The 24,852-nt window shown below is 35.9% G+C and overlaps 1 protein-coding gene across 1 annotated transcript; it reads left to right on the top strand.

The window, feature by feature from the left end:
- On the top strand, positions 1–23,928 carry LOC149839364 (hydroxyproline-rich glycoprotein family protein). The gene is made up of 8 exons (XM_090004094.1): positions 1–119; positions 4,222–4,395; positions 4,560–4,729; positions 5,498–5,574; positions 22,283–22,348; positions 22,665–22,739; positions 22,816–22,890; positions 23,004–23,928. Exons 2-8 carry the CDS (start codon positions 4,244–4,246, stop codon positions 23,391–23,393), a joined length of 1,005 nt encoding a protein of 334 aa, XP_089860220.1. The 5' UTR covers positions 1–119; positions 4,222–4,243; the 3' UTR covers positions 23,394–23,928.
- Positions 23,929–24,852: the final 924 nt, after the last annotated feature.

Below are 24,852 nucleotides of genomic sequence, written 5' to 3'. Positions count from 1 at the left end.
TTCTCTCTCCCTCTCTCTTTCACTTCTCTCTTGAGCCTCCTATTGTCTTCTTCTTCAGCCTTCTTTGTCCGAGCCCGAGCCTCCGCTGCAACCTTGCCGGAGAAGGAGGAAAGAAACAGGTGATTTTCGTTCCTCTATTCCTCTTATTCGTTTCTTTGTGTCTTCTTTTGGGGTGTTGTTTTTCTGCATCTTAGTGTTTTGAGGGTGTCCGTTTTACCTTTTAATTCGTTTTTTTCCACCGTTTTTCTTGGCGTAGACGGTTTCTTCCTTAGGACTTGTGGTGTGGATGCGATTTCTATTTAGTTTTTTGTGAAGGAAGTGAAGGCACTCTTCCAATGCATCGAGTTTTTGATTTAGGGTTTTATAGGGACGTTCTTCTAGCCATGCATGCTCTGCTTTTTCTTTATCTTTGGGTTTCGTTTCATCCTTTTATTGTCTGGTTTTCGAGGGCTAGGGGGTTTCGACTGTGTTGTGACAGCGGTTTTTGGGTGAACCGTGACGCTAATGTGATGAAGGAGCTGTCGTCCCTCTTGGTTATATATCGTTGTTGCCTCGTTATCTTCTTCTTCGTCATCATCTTCTTGTCTTGCTCTTCCTCTGGTTCTCTACGAAGCGAGCAACTGGAATTAAATAAGGGGCGGAAGAGGAGGAGGAGATAATGGTCTTCATACAAAGTGTTTCTTAGCTGATCTCATCTTTGTTCTGCTAGATATTCTAATGAAGTGTGAGCTTTCTGTTGAATTGTTGACTTGTTAATATTATGCTCTGCTCTCTACTACTTGTTATCTGTGTGTTTTCTTCTGGATTGCTATAATGTGAATGGTCTCTGCAATGTAGGTGGCTTTCTGTTCCTTAGGATTGTGGTTTTGCTGTTTTTCTATGGGTTAAGATCTAGTGTTTTTCTCCTTACCTTATGGGTTTTCATATGGTTTTAGTTCCATTTTGTGAAGCTACTGAATTTATGTTATGACTCCCTTGCTATACCTAGGTTGTCTTTGGCCGATGAGCTTTGTTCAAAAGACCTTGTTGTTTTGGCTATTAATAATGTGTTACAAGGGCACAAGGGAATTGTTCTTCTCCGAGTACCACTGTAGCTGTCCTTAATGTCATCCATCAATTTCCTGTCATTCGGTGTGTATGGATATCCAAGTCATCCAATCATGTAGTTCACCAATTAGCTAAACTTGGTGCCATTGGAACTAACAAGATCTGGAAAGATAAGCCTCTATCTTGGTTTCCGACTCTTGTTGATTTATAGTGTTTTTTTTATCAACTCTGTAATATGTTCTTGTTTTATAATTTTTTACTCATAGGGGTCTGCCTAGATCCAGCCAGCTTGCTTATCTAAAAAAAACATTTGCATTAAAACGTAGTTTTTTTGTCAAAAAATTGTGATAATCTATAATATATATAAAGGGGCCATTAGTCCCGAAATTTGCAAAAATTAAAGTTTGAGAGTTTGGGATTGGCGGTAAACTAAAACGCCCATGTTCCTTAATGAGACGTCTCATTCTTTTACAATACTTAAGGTGAAGTTTTTTTTCTGGTTATTTGTGAGAATGGAGCTGTGGGACTCTAAGGTTGGGTTGATCACTTGATTGCCATACAAGTCCAATTTTTATCGTTCTTTGGTAAAGTTTTAAGGGTGGCAGCTGCTTATGTGCCACATTCATCTACCATCACTCCCCGGTTTTAAGGATTTCATGGTCACCCCACCCTTTTCTCTCTTCCATGTTGATTGTGGCAATGTAGTCAACTTTAATAATGCATGGTGCTTTTCTTAGCGGCCAAGAACATATGGCGTGTCAACGAGTGACATTCTTTTAAACTGCATGGGCTATGTAGCATTGCCAAGAAATTTAAAAACCCCTTTAATTGTGATTTTCATAATATTTTGATTAACTGTAATGACAAAACTTTCAAACTGACAAAATAACACTATTCCTTTTCTCATGAGAAAATGTAAATCATTATTTTTAAAAGTATCTGAAAAATAAAAACAAATTTGGATACTTTAAGATCCAGACTATACATGGATCACACACACACACACACATATATATATATATAGTTTCAGATTTAATCCACTCCACTTTTTATATGTGAAAACCTTGGTCTTGGTTTTCTTTTGCCTTAACCTTAGCGTGTGAGATCTTATTTGAATCCATATTCACATATGGATTCTTTAAGTATGAACCAAAAGTATGTCTGGTACAGATTCAGATTTGCATCTTTGAAGTATTTTTTGATTTCGTAAGAACTCAATTTACTCTATTAAGTCAGTTTTATCATTAGATTTAATTTGGATACTGCCCAATCCATTTTAGTTTTTTTTTCTCTCTCTCTCTCTCTCTCCCCATTTTTTAAACCATGCCTTTAATCATCTTTTACTATATATAGATTCAATGCTAAATCATCGAATCTTATTCATATCCAGTCGGATCTACTGAGCAAAATTCAAATCCACTTTGATCAGCCATGATATGGCTGGTAAACAAGCTGAATGAGACAAGCTTGAAGTGTTCAAGCTTAGCTCATTCATGTGGCAGGCCAAGCTCATGGTCAGACTGAGTTAAACAAGTTGACTTTGAGTTGGCTTGTTTATAGGAAAAATACATTGTTTAGAGCTGGAATAAAGAGGATCACAAAAAAATACATGTAAAATATATAAAATATATTTCTTACTACCTAACGGGCTTATATGAGTCAAGCAAAACCTAGTATCTACTGTTTATAATAAGCTTGTTGAGCCTATTTTACGAGTTTGAATGAGCTCTTTATAAGCCAGCCGAGCCACTGCTTGTTTCCCAGCCCTAATGATGATCGGAGTATGTCCATTCATTACAATAAATTTCATAGAGGAACCAAGCTTCCATAACACCAGTGTCCAAATTAAATTTTATTGGAGTTGACTATCACAACAAAGTATAATTTAGATATAAGTGTTGATAACTTGGAGTAGTAACAAATATAGATTTCTTGCCATACCTTATCTTAGATGACATCAAGTTTGTCAAATCTAGATTTGAATAGTGGGGTTATATGGCAGATAACATGCTCACCAACATTCCCACAATCCATGTCCAACCACCATTAGACTTGTCACTCTTTATGCTTGTTATGGTACACCTATTTATATAAGATTAAAAGTTCTTAATGTCGATATAAATGTGTAAATGAATTAAAAGAAAACCTCTTATGGAGATGCTAAAGAAGTCTGGTAGGGATAAGCAAGTCAAACATGTGCTTTTGCATGGCATCTCTTTTGTTGATTAATCTATTGGTGTTAACCATATCTGAAATTTTATATTGCAAATAAGCTTTATTTTTATTTTCACTTAAGTGTCAAACTTTTTTCTTGACATAATTTGATTTTTTTTGTTCACTTCTTTGTCTAGCACCTTTTTGGCTCATATCATTCGTGCAACATAATTAACTTCATTTTCTTCCAAGTAAAAGCCATAAAAAGAGGATTTATATAGAATAAGAATGACTTATTGATTAACGGTGGAGTTAGACACCTTATTGACACTGATGCTTCCTTTGTGTCATGATATTTTTCTTGCAATATTTGTTTGTTATCAGTAGACTCATCATTTTTTTTATTTGTAAAGATGACCTTTTATATCTTTTGCTCTAGTACAATTATTTGGTCCCCATATTTGTTACCACCTTCTGTTTTGAGAGATGAAGGATACCAAGCATCTATGTCACAGGGACTCTTCAACTAGGTGCCGCACCCGTACCCGATGCGGTCAACCTGACCCTGGGTGCAGTCAACGCACCCAGGGTCATTTATGTCCAACTTTTGGACTTTATATATATATATATATATATATATATATATATATATATATATATATATAATTTTTTATATTTTTGCCGCACCCCCACACCCAAGTTTTTTGAAAGTGCTGCACCCCCGCACCTGCACCCATGTGACATAGCCAAGCATCGAACCTTGGACTTACCGTTGAAAGTCACTCTTATGTTTTGTGACCTGTCCTAAGTGAGAATAGTTCATCTCTCTTCAATAAAATTTTAAAGTCATTAAGTATGATTAAGATAATGTTTCAATATTTTTTCCTGTGTCTGACTCTCCAATGTAATCATACTGCTACCAGCGTGCATTTGTGCACACACACTTAGCTAGTATCATTTATATATCATGGTTGGCTTGTGATTGATTGAATTTATACATGTTTCACGGACATTACAAAGAGAGAGAGAGAGAGCGAGAGAGATGGATCGAGAATGGGGTTCGAAGCCCGGCAGCGGTGGTGCTGCATCGGCTCAGAATGAAGCCATTGACCGAAGGGAGCGCCTTCGAAGGCTCGCCATGGAGACCATCGACCTTGCCAAGGACCCCTATTTCATGCGCAACCATCTTGGCAGGTACTACCCTTTTCTTCTCTACACCCCCAACCGAACTACTGAAACAACCTAATCTCTTTCTCTCTCTTAGAAGGTTTAGTTTATTCTTTGGTTTTTCAACCACTTTGTTCAAATGGGGTTTTGATTTTTCTTCTTAATTTTTTTGTTCCTTGTTGCTGGTGAAGCTATGAGTGCAAGTTGTGTCTCACCTTACACAACAACGAGGGAAACTACTTGGCTCATACACAAGGCAAGCGCCACCAGACCAATTTGGCAAAACGGGCCGCTCGTGAAGCCAAGGAGGCCCCTGCACAGCCACAACCCAACCGACGCAAAGTCACCCTTCGGAAATCAGGTTCTCTCTTCTCCTCCTGTTCCAACAACCATCGTTTGTATATCCCTCCTGTTTGGCCTTAAATTTGCTGTGGATGGAACCCTAGTTGATGATTGATACATAAGGCTCGCGAGTTGCAATTACAAGAAGTTGTATTTATTTATTTATTTGGGAAGCACTCTCACAGCATAGTATGTACCCAAAACTTAGGCTGTGTGAGGCGCTGTTGTACTCCAACCCTTTTTAGATGACCATGTAAAGATTATGGAGAGTGTGGGATTAATTGTTTGTAGATGATATTGATGAGTTAACCACGTGTGAGTAGGTTTGTCACACAGCATTTTGTAGAGTGAATCGAGGATGGATTCCAGTTTGATGCATAATCATGGTAGTTTTTTTATCTTAACCTTTTCTAATCTACAAGTATGGTAAGAATTGTGTGCAACTGGAAACACCAATCTAGGTTCAGTAGGATAGTTTACTTCAATTCAACCTCTTCCTTAAGGACATTTTTCAAATGCTCAAAATTTATACTGCTCTAGTAGCTTCCCTGTCTGCTGATCATGTGTGAAGAGATTTGCAGTAAATTTAGGCTCAAAAGTAGATATGTTAGTCATTGCTGGTCTTCTGTTAGCTACTTTTGAATTGATTCTTCTGGTGCTTAAATTTTGGCAGTACGGACTCGTCCATTATTGCTTCCCCATCAAGTTTGTAGAGAAGTTTGATAATTTTGGTGTCTTTCAATTATTCTGTGATCATGGTGGTGAGTAAATTGGTTTTCTGTTGCAGTCAAGATTGGCAGGCCTGGTTATAGAGTGACAAAGCAATTTGATGCTGATACTAAGCAGCGTTCTCTTCTTTTTCAGGCGAGTTGCATGTTTCTGATGGATCTCTTTATCAAGTTACTCTTTGTTGTTTGCTCTTTACTCCATGCTTAAGGGTTAAGAGATCAACTGCGCTTTTATAGATAATGTGACAATGATTTCATTGTAGATCAAAAGCTAACATTATATTTGTGATTTTTCAAAGAAAATATATGATTCTTGACATGTCAAAATTTCTTGTCGTGGTTATCATTTGGAATGAAGAACTTTATTATTATTTTTTTCATGGAAGTGGGTTGCATGATCTTTTTTTTTTTTCCCTCTTTTGTTCCTTTTTATGCTGGCGTGAGAGAATGACTATTTGATGAGATACATTGAGGTATATCCATTTTGGTTTATAGTTTCTTGTGTCGATTGAAAAGTGAAAACCTTTGACAAGGTAGACTGGAACTTGAGCATGAGCATGATAAGTGTTACCTCGTGAACTTGTTTTGTTTGAATAAACTGAGAAACCTTCAAATGCTTACACGGTTTAAATACCAGAAAAACATGATAATCATCAACAAATTCTGATGCAAGGAGAATGTGAAGGCTTGTTATGAAGCAAAGTGTGTTGAGACGTGACATTTGGATTTGGATCAGATTGACATACATATGTAACGTCTAATGTATTCTTTAATGTATTATATGTTTCCAGTTTTGCCCCTTAGTTATACATTGTCCTGTACAGTAATACAAGGGGTGATCTTGTACTTGTACACAGAAGGCAGTTATTTTATTAAAGAAAACCCCACACGTCCAACATTGGGATTCCCGTGGGGTATTGCTGCAGCCTCTTTCTTTCCTATCTCTATTCTTCCTCTCTCTATATCTCTCTTGATTTCTGGTAGCGCAAATCTGATTTACATGGTATCAGAGCGTAGTTCGATCTTGATCTATTCATCATGGTAAGTCCGAAGGATCTTGTTTCTCTTTCTTTTCTCCTTCCTATCTTTATTGATTCCTTATAAAAAAGGACCCTAAACCTGATTGTCGGTCTTTGGGTTTTTTCTTGTTGGTCTATCTTTCCCATTCTTTTCTTTCTATTAATATTTTTTCTTCTTTGTTTCATGACAATATCATTTTTCTCTCTTATATCTCAAAACCCAACATCGTTTTGGGTGTTCTTTTCTTGCATCTAAACCCTGAAAATTTGTTTTGGGGTTTCTCCTGGCATTTGCTCTTTTCTTATCAAGATCTATATTCTGTTCTTGGATCTATAATCTTGATTTCACGATTAGATTGATTTTACCTTGATCTTCCTTCTAGCTTCCGCTTTTATTGAAAAACTCTTAAAAATCGATCTTGGGTGCTGCTGTTGCTTGCTGTTTTCATGACTGTTTCAGATTTGTAAAAAAAAAAAGACAGATTTGCATATTATAAAAGACTGAATTGTACAGTCCTCTTGGTTTAATTTATCAACAACTATGTAACACAGACTCTTCTAACAGGGCACCGCAACCGTGTCGCACCCGCGTCGCACCCAGGCGGGTGCGATACTTGGACACAGCTTCCTTTGTGTTAGGTGAAGTTAACCACATTGATGTCCATTTCTATCCAAAAGTAGATTCAGTTAATCCTAATCTAGTCCATTTTTATCTAATATTATATATATAAATACATAAATGCACACACATACACGTAGTGTTAACTTAAAACTGTTAATATATATATATATATATATATACACACACACTATTTGCAATAAGCCCTTTCCTATTTGCTATAGTGATGGATGAGCTTACGAGATCAATTCAAGAAAATGTGCAGTGGTGTATGTTGTTTGCTGATGATATTGTTTTGATTGATGAGTCTAGAGTTGGGGTTAATGCTAAGTTAGAATTATGAAGACAAACATTGGAAGCAAGAGGTTTTAAGTTGAGTAAGAGTAAGACAGAATATATGGAATGCCGGTTTAGTAAGCAATGAAGTAGTGATGGGAGTGTAGTGAAGCTTGGTGAGCAGGAAATACCGGTGGATGATTGTTTCAAATATTTGGGATCTATCATTTAAAAGTATGGAGAAATTGATGGAGATGTAAATCATAGGATAAAGGTTGGGTGGATGAAATGGAAGAGTGCAACTGGAGTGTTGTGCGATCGTAGAATGCCATTGCGGTTGAAGGGAAAGTTTTATAGGACGACGATTAGGCCTGCTTTACTATATGGTACAGAATGTTGGGCTGCCAAGAGACATCATATTCAAAAAATGAGTGTAGCTGAGATGCGTATGCTAAGATGGATGTGTGAAAATACAATAAAAGATAAGATTCGGAACGAGGAGATACGTAAGAAGGTAGGCATTGCACCCATTGAAAATAAGATGAGAGAGAATCGTTTACGGTGGTTTGGACATATTCGGCGAAGGCCTAACGATGCTTCAGTTAGAAGGATGGAGAAATGGGAAAATATATTAGTTAAAAGAGGTCGGGGTAGGCTTAGGAAGACATGGATGGAGGTGATAGAAAAGGATATGAATGCTTTGAACCTCACCGAGGACATGTCATTGGATAGAAATGATTGGAGGAGAAGGATTCATGTGGAAGACCCAGAATAATTTTCTTTTTTGGTTCATATCGCCGACCCCAATTGTTTTGGGATGAAGGCGTAATTGTTGTTGTTGTTGTATATATACACACTCTCCCCGCACCCCTGCACCCAAGTTTTTTTAAAGTGCCACACCCGCACCTATGTGACATAGATCAACAACATTTAAAATAAAGGGAAAGTTTTCAATTTATAATCCTGTTTCTCAATGGATTCCTCTTATTCTTCTTTGATTCTTTCTTCTAGCTTTCTTAATCAGCTAGTATCTGAAAAGTTGACAACTATTAATTTTCTTACCTGGAAAAGACAAATGATTTCATTTATTCGTAGCCAAGATCTTTCGGGATACCTGGATGGATCAATTAAGATCCCACCATAATTTGTTTTGCAGGAAAAAAAGCATGAAAAAGGGGTTGTCATTGCTACGACTCATGTTCAGAATTCAAAATATATATCCTGGATGAAACATGATCAAACACTTGTTGCTTGCATCATGCTATATTGTCGCAAGAGGTTTTGGTGATTATTCTAGATGATTATACAATTGTGGAGCTATGGGACAGGCTAGTACAAACATATTCTCAGGTTTTGGAGGCCATAATCTTGTTTCTAAAGAAAGAGTTCCCGAATCTTAAAAAGGGTTCTATGATAATTATTGGAATACCTCAACAAGATGAAGGAAACAACGAATCAACTAGCCATGGTCGGATTTGAAAATCTGACAAAGATAAAGTGCAACAGGCTCTCAATGTGCTTGGGCCTGAGTACAATGTTCTCTACACTACTCTGTCATGCTTTGATGTGCTGACCACATTTGAAGCATTGCGTCCCAAACTACTCCAGTTTGAGATGAACTTGTCAGAAACGGCGGAAGGCTCCTCAGTTATATTTGAAAGTCATAGTGTCCTCATATCTGGCACACAATATGAGAGAGAGGGGGTGGAGGTATATGAGGAGGACGAAGACTAGGAAGTGGAGGAAGTCAGGGCGACCGATGACTTCTCCTTCCAAACACTCCTATTGTTCATCAAGTTAGAAAGGTCCTTACATGCTTCATTTGCAAGAAACTAGGTCATGTCAAGGCCAACTGTTGGTTCAAAGATGACCCAAGGTGCAACGGTGAAACAAACTCACAGGAGAAAAATACAACAAACAAACCAAGGGGATCAAGAACAAAGTCATATTTACCAGTGGATAAGCAACTTCTATTGGCTGCCATTGCATGGCTGAATCTCAAACAAAATGATTAGGGAGTCCGGTATGTGGACTCATGGGCGGTAAACCATATCACCAGGGATGAAGATAAGTTTAAAAACTTGACACCTTACTTTGGGAAAGATAAAGTTATCACTGGAGATGACACTCATCACCCCATCACACACATTGGAAAATTATCCATTCTTATGTTTAACTCTAGTCTTCAGTTGTCCAATGTTTTTCTCATTCCCAATATAAAAAAGAATCTCGTTTTTGTCCCTAAACTTGATGATACCAACTCTTGCGTCATTTTTACTCCTGTTTATGTGAAGAATCTTCACATGAAGAGGACGTTCGTTGAAGGAGAAAGGCAAGAAAGTATGTACATTTTTAAGGAAGATCCGTCAATTTGAGTCTAGAACATGCTCGTTGAATTCATAAATGAGTCAGAGTCAAATCAGTCAACTGTCTGACATAACTGTCTTGCACATTGTAATAAAGCCTTTATTGAATGGCTCGTCTCTAGTTTTCACTGTCAAGTTTAAGTCAAGAGTCGAACAATCAAGCTTGTCTAAGTTGTCAAATGTCCAAGAGTCATGTACTACACTTTCCTTCCATCAATAAAAGAACTTCTAAGTTATTTAAAATTGTTCATTCCGGTGTATGGGGGCTAACTCTCAATGCTTCTTCTTCTTCTTCTGGAAGTCGATATTGTGTCACTTTCATTGATATACTTGGATATATTTTATGAAGCACAAACATGAAGTTTTTAAAATCTTTAAAAAAATTTATGCTTTGGTCCGCAGTCAGTTTTCTCTCCCCATTCTTAATTTCTAGTGTGATGGTGGGGACAAATACTCTTCAAATTACTTTATTGAATACCTTAACGAAAATGGACTCAATCGGAGAGTATCTTGTCCTTGGACACTTCTGCAAAATGGGCTTACTGCGAGAAAGCACAAATATATCGTTGAGAGTGTTGTAGCCATGATGCATGGGGGACATATTCCTTTATTTCTTTGGACAAAAGCATTTTATACAACAATCCATATTATTAATATGCTGCCAATGAAAGTTCTTCAGGACAAATCGCCATATTATGAGCTGTTTGAAAAGCACCCTGACTATAATTATTTAAAAGCATATGGCTGCACTTGTTATGTCCACATTGATGCATCCTTGAAAACTAAGTTTGATAAGAAAGCATATCCTTGTAAATTTTTTGGGTATGCTGACAGTTATAAAAGATACATATGTTATGATGTTAAGAACAAGTGTATTCTTATTTCAAGGAACACTATTTTTGATGAGCTGAATTTTGAACCTGAAGACAACAACATCAAAATGTTCAGCCCAATCAATTCAGGTATATCAACCATGGATGAGTAACAATTTATTTTCGATGGAACCAGACACGGTCTGCGTGCAGCATAACGAAGAATTCGTGAATGAAGACTGTGAGGTAGAGGAACAACTTACAACAGGGCAGCAAGGGAGCAACTCAGTTTCAGAAAATGACAAGTTCAAAGGTATTGTGTACAACCGTAGGGATAAAAGAAGTTCAGAAGGCAGTTTGGAGCAAGAAAATATTGCATCACAGGGTGATCAAAATGTCCAAACAACAAGAAGTTCTGGAAGAATTTGAAACCCTATTGAACAATGGGTAAGTTATATAAACTTGAACACTGAACATCAAGCATTTCTAATTGCTATCTCAAGGCAAGAGGAACCAAGATCTTACAATGAAGCTTCCAAATCCAGTAAATGGATTGAAGCTATGAATGAAGAAATGCAAACGCTATATGAATGCAAGACTTGGGATGTTGTTAAAAGGCCTTTAGACAAGAATGTTGTTGGGTCAAAATGGGTGTTTAAAATTAAGTACAAGCCAAATGACAACATAGAAATATACAAACCAATACTGGTTGCAAAAGGGTTCACCCAAGAAAGTCTACTGGATTATGAAGAAACTTTTAATCCGCTGGTGAAGATGGGAACCATTCGAGTTATCCTTTCCCTTGCTGTTGATCATGGCTGGACTCTAAGTCAATTGGATGTCAAAAATGCATTTTTGCATGGAGATCTTAAAGAAGTCTATATGGAACAACCACAAGGTTACAGGAAAAAAGATCCAGCTAGTTATGTGTGCAAGTTGAATAAGCCAATTATATGGCCTCAAACAAGCCTCTAGATCATGGTTTGAGAGTTTTCCTCTTGAGATTCAAAAATATAGTTTTTATATATCTCATCTTGATCACACTCTCTCTTTATTTATAAAGGTCAAGGTTGGATAACTGTGCTACTAATTTATGTGGATGACATAATAGTTGAAGAAAATTCATAAGAACATATTGTTAAAATCAAGGAAGTACTGAGTCGTAGGTTCAAAACGAAGGATTTGGAAAGCCTTAAATACTTATTGGGTGTGGAGGTTGATAAGAGAAGAAATGCATTAATATTGACCCAACATAAGTATATCACTGATCTGCTCAATAAGGCCGGGATGAAAGACTGCAAACCATTGCTAACTCTGAGTCCACTGCAGCAGAAACTTGGACGTGATGAGGGAGAGGTTTATGATGATCTTACAGGATACCAAAGCATTGTGGGTATGCTTCAATACCTTACATTCACTCGGCTTGACATTTATGCTGTGAATCAAGTTTCACAATTCATGCATTGCCCACGAACCAATCATGTTGAAGCTATCAAAAGAATACTTAGATACTTGAAAGGCACCCTCGAGGATGGACTCTGTTATATGAAGAAAGACAACAGTGAACATGATCACAGTGATGGCCTTTTCAGATCCGGATTGGTCTGGAGATCCAGATGAAAAAGGGTAGTCTCTGGATATTGCGTTTTTATTGGGAGAAATCTTTTTTCATGGAGCAACCAGAAACAAAAGGCAGTGGCTCATTCCGGCACAAAAGCTGAATGTTGATCCATGCCTGCAGCTTCATCGGAGATAACCTGGATTAGATATTTGTTGGCTGACCTAAATCAGCAGACACAAAGTTCCATACTGTTTTGTGATAATGAAAGTGTGATTAAGACCACTTAATCCGATACAACACGGAAGGACGAAACACATTGAGATAAACCAACACTTCATCAAAAGCAAAATACAAAATGTGGAGAGATTATGACTCAATTGATTGGAACTCAAAATCAAGTGGTCAATCTGTTAAAAAAAGGGCTAAGTAAACAAGAGGTTTCAGTATTTGAAGAGCAAGTTGTGCATGATTCTCACAATGCACAACTTGAGGGGCGTTGTTGAGACGTGGCATTTGGATATGGATCCAGATCCATGTCTGGAGCCTGATTAATGTTCCAGATTGACATCCATATGTAACGTGTAACTTATTCTTTAATGTATTGTATGTTTCCAGTTTTGCCCCTTAGTTATACTTTATCCTGTACATTAATACAAGGGGAGATCTTGTACTTGTACACAAAAGGCAGTTATTTTATTAAAAGAAAGCCCCACACATCTAACATTGGGATTGACATGGAGCAGTGTTGTGAAAAGCGTTGAGGCAGTGTTGTGTAAAGCGTAAACCTCAATTTTTTTTGAAAACTTTAAAAAAATTATAAAAAAATATCTAAAAATACAAATAAATAAAGAAATGCTTTATTGATGAAATAACAACCAATAAGAAATAGAAAATCTCAAATAAGTACTAAAAAATATGAGATTAACATATAAAAGTAACTAAAAACTGATTATATAACTGGAAAATATATGAGATTAACCAAAAAACGTTAACATTTACTAAGAAACTGATTACATAACTGAAATAACTGGAAAATATATGAGATTAACCTACAAAATTAAAATATATGAGATTAACCAAAAAAAGTTAAAATTTATTAAGAAACTGATTACATAACTGAAATAACTGGAAATATATGAGATTAACCTACAAAAGTTAAAATATATGAGATTATTCTAAAAAATATGAGATTAACATATAAAAGTAACTAAAAACTGATTACATAACTGGAAAATATATGAGATTAACCAAAAAAAGTTAAAATAGAAACTGATTACATAACTGGAAAATATATAAGATTATCCTACAAAAGTTAAAATATATGAGATTATTCTAAAAAATGTGAGATTAACATATAAAAGTAACTAAAAACTGATTACATAACTGAAAAATATATGAGATTAACCAACAAAAGTTAAAATATACTAAGAAACTGATTACATAACTGAAAAATATATGAGATTAACCTACAAAAGTTAAAATACATGAGATTATTGAATTATTCTAAAAAATATGTGATTAACATATAAAATTAACTAAAAAACTGATTACATAACTGAAAAATATATGAGATTAACCAACAAAAGTTAAAATATATTAAGAAACTAATTACATGACTGAAATAACTGAAAAATATACGAGATTAACCAACAAAAGTTAAAATATAGTAATATACTAATAAACTTATTACATAACTGAAATAACTGGAAAATATATGAGATTAACCTACAAAAACGTTTTTGATTATGTCTCAGAAATCTTGTTGTAAAATTTTTTTTTGCGCCTTGAGGCACAGAGGGCCGCGCCTCAAGGCGAGGTGCGCCTTTTGCGCCTCAAGGCGCATTTTTGATAACACTGGCATGGAGTATTGCTGCAGCCTCTTTCTCTCCTATCTCTCTTATTCTTCTCTCTCTCTCGATTTCTGGTAGCGCAAATCTGATTTACAAAGTGCATATTAATGATTAACTCTTTCCTATTGCGAAATTTGTTCTCAGCAGGGTATCAGTTCTTTCAAATGGTGTATTTATTTTAGAGAAGTCATATATTCATGGAATTCAGAATATTTCAAAAGGACAACTTGCTTCTTGGCAAGTATCACTGTACACAATATTTAGTTAACTGTGCAACTGCATAATATCTGAGTTACGGCTAACACAATTGAAAACAATGAAACAGGCAAGGTAGCACAATGGTATTGTAAAATAGCTTTACAGTGTTTTTATTGATTGGATGCTCTCTATCATGAATAACTTTGTCATGAAAATTAAGTAGCTGCTGACATGCAACTGATTGTAGTTGGTCCTCGGATGGTGAGGCATTGTTGCAGGTCTTATATGACAAGATGCTTCAGGAAAGCAGCTGGTAGGGCTGGTAAATGAGCCAAACGAACCAAACAGGCCATGTTTCGGCTTGGCTTGTTTACCAGTGGACTAGGCTCGTCCCTAAATGAGACAAGCCAAACACAAGCTGGTTCGTGTAAAAAATTCCATGTTATTTAAAGTTTAAACATGAAAATATATATCTTTTATATATTACACTTAAAATATATATTTTATATATTACACTTAAAATATATCTTTTATATATTACACTTAAAATATATCTTTTATATATTACACTTAAAATATATCTTTTATATATTACACTTAATAGTTCATATGTTGTATGTATATTTTTCCATGCATTCTTTTCTTTATACACTATGCATTTTTCTCTTTATATATTACACTTAAAATATATAATTGTATATATATATATATATATATATCAGTGTTATTAAAAACGCGCCTCAAGGCGCAAAAAGCGCGCCTCGCCTCAAGGCGAGGGCCTTTGTGCCTTGAGGCGCAGGTATAAAGCGCAACACCCATGAGGCGTGCACCTCATAGGCCTTGAGGCGCACACCTTGGACTGAGGCGTACACGCCTCTTTTTGTTGTAGTTCATGCACAGAAAATGCATTCAACTATTCTAATTTATTCTTTTTGTTTTCAGTTAATGTGGAAAACCATAAGCCCCTAAGTAAAGGTGCTGCATCGCGCAAATTTATACCCTCCCGCAACCACGCACCCCAATTTTTTTAAAGTGCCGCAACCACACACCCACACCTATGTGACATAGATGATCAACATGGGAACCTGTGGAATTTCTGTTTAGGTCTGTCGACATGGGCTAGGTGACATGTTGACAGGCCTAAAAGAATGAGATAGCTGGATTGTAAAGTAGCACTGTCACAACAAAGAGTCTCATGTTCAAGACCTGAGAGGCTAACCCCAGCCTGCAAATCATAAAAAAAAGGAAAATTAAAAAGAAAGGGCTGGCTGACATTTTGCCTTCCTTCAATGGCTTTTGGATTATCAGCTTTTAACAGTGTGAAGGACTTTGTTCATTTTAGAGCCTCTGCTACTTAAGGGCATAGTCACCAATCAGTCATGATGATGATTGTGGAGTGCCACAGCTCTTCTGCTTCTGATGAGCCTTTTGACATGATTGACTGCAGTCACCTTGGTTGAGGTGCTATTGTTGATCTTGTAGCATGTTTATGCTAAACTTTAACATTTAAATTAAGGGGATACATAACCTACTGACTAAGATATAATTTTTGAGCTAGTCATGATATCACTATCAATGTTCAGTGAGTCGATTAGATGAGATAACTCAAGCACACCTATTTTCCATGAGAAAAGCTTAGCAATTGTGGATAGAGAGAAAAAATGGAAAAGTCAGGAAACAGAATAGAAATAGGCAGTCTTTCATGCCAAACTATGGAAAATAGAAAAAGATAATAGATAGAAATAATATGAAATTGAGAAAAAGATGTTAAATCAGAAATCTAAGAAGGAGAAATATCACAATGTTTCATGATAATATCATTGCATGCTTCAAATTTTCATTATTTTGAAAAAATAATGACAAAATACTTTAATAATGTTTCATGAAAATACTGCTAAAACATTGTGATAGTTTGAAAATATTGGAGATATGTGTGTTGTATTTTCAAGCTTATGAAGAAAAATCCTAAGGCTTAAAGTTTTATTTTTGATGAACTCACTATTCTTGTTTGGGCTTAAATATTGGAGATATGTGTGTGGTATTTTCAAGCTTATGAAGAAAAATCCTAAGGCTTAAAGTTTTATTTTTGATGAACTCACTCACTATTATTTTTTATGAACTCACTATTTTTTGAGATTTTTTATTTCCTGATGGTTGTTGCTTCATCAATAAAGATTTTTTTATTTATTTATAATTTTAGTTATTTTTTATAGTTTTTTTAAGTTTTTTTAAGTTTAAAAAAAAAAACTAAGGCTTACGCTTTATGCCTTGCCTCAGATTTTGGTGGAGCGCCTCGCTACGCCTCAACGCTTTTCACAACACTGATATATATATATATTTTATTTACATGAGCAGAGCCGAGCCGAACACCCTGCTTTTGGGCTAGACTCATTTAAGCTAAACAAGCTACTCATGGCTCGGCTCTGCCAGTTATACGAACCGATCATGAACGAGTTCATGGTGAGCCGAACCAAGCTGAGTCACGAGCTGCCTGGTTTGTTTACCAGATGGAGGTTTACTTCATGAACAAGACAGATCAGTCCCAAGGCACTTGTTTTTTGTGGACATTAAAATGTCAACTGGTGCCTCACATAGATCATTGGAATAAATAAAATAAGTCTTTGATTTGAAGGAATGATATTGAACAAATCATGCAAGATGAAAGGCTGCAAACAGCGTATGAAGCCTTAGGTTAGATTGAAAATGAAGCACTTATGAGATTATCTGGTGGTGGTTGGTTGTGTAGTTCATCTTGAAGTAGGTGGAAGCTTTTGTTAGTCTAGTTACAGAAGACAGAGTTGAGAGATGTTCTTCACCTGCTAAACTAAAGTGACATGGTCTTGCAAGGATTGTATACTCATCTGCTAAGCATTTGCATGGGTATGAGATCTAACCAGCATTGCAGAAAAGAGGACCTGCATGTTCTCCAAACTTTTTTTATCGATGAATTTCATCTTATTGATCTAAGTTTGCATCAATTGTTCCTCTCAAATACTCTTCTCTAATATAGTGGTAGTCCATTTATATATGCTTTGTTCGTTCATGAAAGGCGTGATTGCTCGCAATGTATATAACACTCATGTTGTTGCAGCCATAGTGACAAATATCAATATCGGCTATATCTTGGCTAGGTATAATATGAGGATATTATAGGTTTTCCAATAATTCTCGGGATTTAAAAAATAAAACAAAAAAATTTAAAAATAGGAAAAAGCCACACTTCCCTTCCCTTATTTCTTTGTTTCCCTTCCTCATTTTCCTTTCCTTCCCTTCTTTCTTCCCCTTCCTTTCGTTCTTTCTTTCTTTCTTTCCCTTCCACTTTTTCCTTTCCTTCCCTTCTTTCTTTTCTTCCTTCCTTCCTTCTTTTCTTCCTTCCCTTCTTCTTTTCCTTCCTTTTTTCTTCCCTTGTTGCAATGCAGCCACTAAGATACCCTTTACATTAAAAGTTAAAACCCTAAGGGGTCTTTTAAAAACTGATACCAAAAGTACCCTTTTAAAAAACTACTAGACATATATATATCCTCCTTTTCTAAAATCCTGAAATACCCTTGCACTAACACTTTTAAAAAAACTTCCAAAATATCGTTGTCGTGAGCTTGGAGTCCATGATATATTCATGATATTATCGTGATAATATCACAATATATATAAATTGCCAATATTTTTAAAATATTGTGATACTTTACCTTTAATATCATTTTTTCATTTTATAACATTAATATCGTGATATTTTTAAAATATCAGCGATATCTGTGATTGGTTGTAACACATCTTTGAAGGATTAGAGATGATGACTTTCATATCTTTAAAAGACTTCTCAACCAAATAATCTTCATAGTTGTCGTTGTCATGATACAATATTGAACTTTCGTTGAAGACAACGAGACCTTCCGTTGCTTATTGCACCTCCAAGATATTAGAGTCCCCTAAAAGCACACAAAATCTAGTAGTTGGGATTCTATCATTAGGATTTTCTCCCCAATCTATATCAGTATAATCAATTAATTCAAATAAGAGGAATAAGATAAGAAAAAACCCTTTAGTTATAGTATTTTTGATATATCTAACTATCCTCAAGACTGCACTCATATTTATCGTGGTTGGTGCATGTTGAAACTGGCTTGCTGAATTGATAACATGAGCTATGTCCAATCTTGTAATGGATAAGTAAGTTAGAGACCCGATCAACTATCGATATGGCGTTATATCTTCGAGAATGATTCCATCTTCCTCTCTTAATTTTGCATTGAGAAATTTTGGTGTATCTAATTTCTTGTCACGAGATCCCTGATTTGACTATAATATCTACAACCAAATTTATCTAAGATCAAATATATCATTTGGGTGAGTAAGTCACTTATATACCTAAAAAATGTCTCAAATAACCAAGATCCGACATCGCAAAATGATTTTTAAGAATAATTTTAGTTTCTTCAACTCTTTTTTTGTCACTTCCTGTAATAATCATATCATCCACATATAATAGAAGAATGACAACGTTAGAACTTGTATCTTTGACAAAAAGAGCACTGTGAGTATAATGTTCTATAACTCAAATTCAACATAACCTTGCTAAATCTATCATACCAAGCTTTTAGGAGGTTGTTTAAGCCCATATAAAGCTTTTCTCAAATAAAGAACTTTTTTCTTCTCGATCTTAAGACCAAGAGACGGATCCATTTACACTTCCTCATTTAGGTCACCGTTTAAAAATGCATTCTTAACATCTAATTGGTAGAAAAACCATTTTCTAATGGATGCTAAGACTATAAGATTCCTTACACTAGTCATACGCGCTACAAGTGCAAACGTTTCCTTATAATCAATAGCATACTCTTAAAAGTAACCCTTGGCTATTAATCTAACCTTGTATCTCTCTAAAGATCCATCTCCTTTAATGTTGACTTTATAGACCTACCTAAATCGTAGTCTTTTTTTGCTATAGGTAGTGATTAAATTTCTCAAGTTTTAGCTTTTTTAAGGCTCCTAATTCTAGGTTCATTGCATCTACTCATTCAGGAAGGACTGGCTTCATTTATCATTTTTTGGCGATAAATCAAATAAGGAATACTCGGTGTCATCCTTAGGCTTATCTATATAAAAACCACTTTTATTTTCAAGAAAGTTTACATTCCTTGAAACATACAATTTGTGATTTTTTACATCATAGCATCTATATCCTTTATGTTTTTTCGCATAACCAAGAAACACACATTCTATAACCTTATGAGAGAGCTTATCTTTTTCTTTCAATGAACACAAAACATTTACATAAAAAAACTCTTAGTCTACTTAAAACAGGAGTGATTTGGTAGAGTTTTTCAATTGAAGAAATGTTTTGTGAAGAAGATGAATGCATTCTTTTTATAATGTATACCGCGGAAAGTGCACCCAAAAGTTCTTTGAAACATTTTTAGATCAATGATATGACGATATTTTCTTTCGGCCAAGCCATTTTGTTTTGGAGTTTTTGGACAAGATCTTTAATGAGTAATTCTATTTTCTTTCAGTCATTAAACAAATATTCACCTCTTATTAGTTTCAAATTAATTTTTCACATGCTTATGAAATTCTTTAAAATACAAGAACACTTCGGATTTAATCCTAAGAAAATAAATCCAAGTTTATCGAGTATAATCATTAATAAACACAACATAATAAGAAAATCCTCTATTTGATACAACGGGATCCGATCCTCATACATCCGAAGGCACAAGTTCAAAAAGTTTTAGGGAGACAAAGGTTCTATAACTAAAAGAAATAAATTTCATTTCCCCAAGAATACAATTATTACACACAAATTCTTTTTCAATACAAGAATCCTTAAAAAAAGAAAGATAAACAATTTAGATACATTTAGATGACCCATTCTTTGTGCCATAAATCAATATCCTTTTCCTTTACAAAATTACAAAAAGATTATTTGGGAATGTGAAGAAAATCCATGTAGTAAAGATCTCTCCTTCTTTGGCCTTCCCTAACTGGCGATCTTGCACCCAATACATTTTAGATGAGGAGACCTCGTACCCATGATCTAAAATTTGATTAACGAAAAACAAGTTTAAGTTAAGTTTGAGAACAATTCTAAGTTTAGGAACTTGTAGTTCTTTTGAAATATTTTTAAAAGTCTTAATGCATTTAATTTTTAAAGTGGTACCATCCGCCATTGAAACACTAGATTTATAAGAAGATTTAGTGCATTTGGATGGAAGCGACTCTAAGGGTTTCATATGAAAAGAAGCACCGAAATCAAATATCAAAGTGCATATATCGAGAGGGGAAGCGTGGACACTATGGCTTCAGAAGTATGAGTTCAAGACAACTTAAAGAATTGTTGAAGAGCATCCGTAGGTTGGTTAATGAACATATCCTTAAGATCTCTTCCTTTTTTGTTTGTCTTATCTCCTTTATTGGATGATTCTTCAACGGTCGCCAATTTTTTCTTGAGTTTAAGACATTCTCGTTTAATATGCCTTGGTTCATTGCAAAAATGACATAATTTTTCTTCCTCCACCATTGTTGTTTCTTCTAAAGTGAGGAGGTTTGCATGTTCTAATGTTGATGGGACTTTATATGGAAAAAACTCTCTCCTCCTTTGGACATACCAAGCTGCGTTTATGCTTTGTATACCTCGGCTAGGGCTTCATCAAGAGAAGTAACAATGGTCCTATGTAATATAGATGACCTAACTTGTTCAAACTCAAGTTTTAACCCGATGAGAAAAGTGAGCTTTCTTTAAGTTTTTGTGCCTCATTTCAATGGTCGGGCCTTCCCACTTAGGTTCAAGTAAGGCCAACTCATCCCATAAAGGGGAGAGGGTTTTATAATAATCCCTCACGCTCTCGTCTCCTTGTCTTGTAGTCCAAATATTCTCTTGGAAAAAGTATTCTCATGCTAAATCTTTTTACACAAACATACTCTTGAGAAAAACCAAGCATCACACACCTTTTTAAATTTGACAATATTTGCAGCAATCTTGAGTTCCTTGCTATTTAGGAAACAATAAAACTTTGGGCATTCTAGGCTTCCCAATCCTCCATTTTGACATGATATTCTTTAAGGGCGTTCTCTTGTTCAACATCATCAAGGACTTTAATTTGATCACCATCTCTCTTTGTGAGTATGAGTTGTGGCTCACAAGTAGTGCCACTCACATACCCCTCAGCCTTCTTTCCTTTGAGATGATTCTTCAAAGGTCGTCATGGGTTCCTTCCCGATTATCTTTGGAGGAGAAAGCTACAAGCAACACTTGAAGAAGTCCTCTTCCTTCTCTTACCACAACTACAAGCCTCAAACAAGTACAATAAGATCAGAAGAGCCTATGACTATGATACCATGTAATAAAATTAAGGTTGTTAAAAGCGTTACAGCCTCGATGAAACGAGGCATAAGTATCAAGGCATTGAAGCACAAGTATCACAAAAGTGAGTAGCGCAAGATAAAAAAAATGCGACTATATAATAAAATGAAAAGTAAGCAAATAATTGTGTATTTTACCATCAATAACATGTGAAAACATATAATTTTTCACCTATAAAAGGTTCTCATTCACACACACACACACAAAGTACATTCAAACACAGGCATATGAAAAAAAAAATTCACCCTAAAATCATAAATAAAAGATGTTCAGAAAATTGCACAATGTGCTATACAAGGCGTCTAGAAAATATGTTTAAAACCCTCATTATCCCTTATAATTTTCTGCATTGTCTGTAATCAATTGGACTACATTATGCTCCCCAATCTCTTTAATTATTTAGACAAATAACTTAAACAAATTGTCAGCCCTTTTTCCGACAAATAACTTAATGAATTGGACTTTTTTTTCCGTTTCACTTTCTCCTGGTCCGCCTTCAAAGTTTTATTTTATCCTAAAACACCCCCAACCATTTACCATTTTTCTTCTGAAGAGTGAAAAAAAGAGAAGCCTATAATAATAATAATAGAGACAAGATGGTTTCTCTGATATTAGGAATTTCAACTGGTGTTCGGTGGAGTTATTACTATTTACATTTGTAAGCTAGATGAGATTGCTTTTGTAGAATGTGATTGTTCATGTCTCAAGATTTTGATTATTTTCTGCTTTATTTACTTTGCTCACTCTTTTCTTTTTTTGTCTGACTGTTTTCACCCATTGCAGATAGAGTACCCTGAAATAGAAGAAAATACCAAGCCAAGGCATCGGTTCATGTCTTCTTTTGAGCAGGTTGTCATGATGATATTTATCGTTTTATTATTTCTATTATTTGTAAATCTAGTTGCATAATCTCATGTTGTACCATTTTTTCTGTTGTTGGTGATGACTCATGACCACTGTGCTTTTCTTTTGTTTCTCTTCTGTTGAGAAAGTTTTAGTTTGGATGAGCTAATCTGACCAGTTTTCGTTAAGTTCTGCTGCTTCCTTTTAAAACACAGATTACTGATTTTGTTATGGATCTATATGGCATGGCATCTTATGGCTGCCATCTTACCCATGAGAATAAGAGACTAATATTTATGAGTTGGAATTTGAAATTTGGTAGAGGCTTCAACCTTTCGATAAGCGGTATCAATATCTTCTGTTTGCTGCTGAGCCATATGAGATCATTGGATTCAAGGTAAAGCAAAACAGTGTTTTATTCTTTTGTGTCCAATTTCACTTTGATAGCTGCTTATTTTATTCTGTCCATAAAGGTTCCTAGCACAGAAATAGACAAATCCACACCAAAGTTCTTCTCCCATTGGGATCCTGACTCGAAAATGTTCACGGTTAGTATACGAATTTTGTTTATTGAATTGTTTCTACAGTTAAATTTTGTTGAATCGTGCTTCTGGTTATCCCCTTAAGCCCAGTACCTTAATATGTGTTTTGAGTGAAACAGTTGCAGCTGTATTTCAAGTCCAAACCTGCAGAAGGTAACAAACCTCCAGGTGTGCCTGGGCCGGTTGCAAACGGGGCTGCAGCTCCAAACATTCCGCCACCACCGCAAGCACCACCACCGCCTCTGCCACCCCAAGGACCTCCAAGAGCTCCACCACCGCCGATTCCCAGTTCGATAGGTGGATCCCAGCCCCCACCTCCACCAACATCAAACGGGCCTCGTCCTATGCCTCCAGGTGGGGCCCCATTAGTTGCTCCTCCGCCTCCAGTTGGGAGCGGTACAATGGCAAATTTCACTCTCGGGCACCAGGTTCCCCGTCCGCAGATGCCACCACCGCAGGGCTTTCCCGGAAGCATTCGGCCGCTGCCACCTCCTCCAAACGTACCCTAGCAGCAGATGTTTCAGAGGCCACCATTGTCACAGTGAGCATTGTGTAGTTGCTGCTGCTAGTTTTCTTGGCGGAGACTGTATCTTCCTTATGACTCGTGGTGTGGATGCCTTTGCTGTTGCACAATGTGATTTCTATTTAGTTTTTTGTGAAGGAAGCGAAGCCACTCTTCCAATGCATCGAGCTTTCTATTTAGGGTTTTATGGGGATGTTCTTCTAGCCATGCATGCTCTGCTTTTTCTTTTTCTTCATCTTTGGGTTTCGTTTTCTATTATTGTCTGGTTTTCGTGGGGGTTTCAACTGTGTTGTGACGGCGGTTTTTGGGTGAACCGTAACGCTAATGTGATGGGGATGTCTCTCTTGATTATATATCGTCGTTACCTCGTTAGGCTGGCAGTTGCTTATGTGCCACATTCATCCACCATCACTCCCCAGTTTCAAGGATTTCATCTTCACCCCCACTCCGTTCTCTTCCACGTTTGTGGCAATGTAGTCAACTTTATTAATGTATGGTGCTTTTCTTAATTGCCAAGAACATATGCCGTGTCAAAGGGTGACATTCTTTTTAGCTGTATGAGCTATGTAGCATTGCCAAGAAATTAAACAACCCCTTTAATTGCGATTTTCATAATATTTTGATTAATTGTAATGACAAGGCTTTCAAACTGACAAAATAACACCATTCCTTTTCTCGTGAGAAAATGTAGATCTTTATTTTTAAAAGTATATGAAAAATAAAAACTAATTTGGGTCAAGGTTTTGTGCTCTGACCTGTTAGTTACAGGGCTCGAGTCAGCCCACAAGCTTTTGAGATTCTTAATTAATTACTAACAATGTAAGTTGATAATTATTAGTATTTACTAGATTAGTTGCATTAATTTTATGAAAACTAGAAATTGGTAAGTTGTTAACTATTACTCTTTTTATAATTAAATTCATCATTTTTATGGGAGCTAGAAAGATAATTAATTGGGTATATGGGGTGCTTCATATGATGATGCATTTACCATCAATGCATGCATCTAGAACAAATGGTTTTGGGTCGAGCTTGATCAACCGGTTGAACATTGACCCATTGGGCCAATGGCCGGGTCATGGGTTCCTTTCCAAACCTTAGCCTGTTAAGAACTGAGACTATACCCGGCCCATTATTAAATTCATTTTCGGGCTGGCTCGGCCCACCCCTAGTCCTGAGTGCTCATACAAGATGTCTGTCCTTTTTGACTTAGAATCGGGTATGGTTTGTAAAATTTCATACCAGATCTGGGTCCGGTCCAAGTTCTGATTAGTATCTGTAATTTTTTAATATAAAAGCGCTAAAAAAATTCTAGCACATCCACATGATGCACTTTGTGTGGGCCCCACGCGTGTCCATCGCAGGATGCACTTTGCGTGAACACTCCAACAACGTCTGAAGGAACAACCGCTTTTTGACACTGTTCACTACAAAAAAAGACATGG

Source organism: Nuphar pumila, chromosome 4, assembly GCF_984573655.1.
Source record: "Nuphar pumila chromosome 4, dmNupPumi1.hap1.1, whole genome shotgun sequence".
NCBI classification, from domain to species: domain Eukaryota; kingdom Viridiplantae; phylum Streptophyta; class Magnoliopsida; order Nymphaeales; family Nymphaeaceae; genus Nuphar; species Nuphar pumila.
This window is presented reverse-complemented; position numbering and strand designations above follow the sequence as displayed.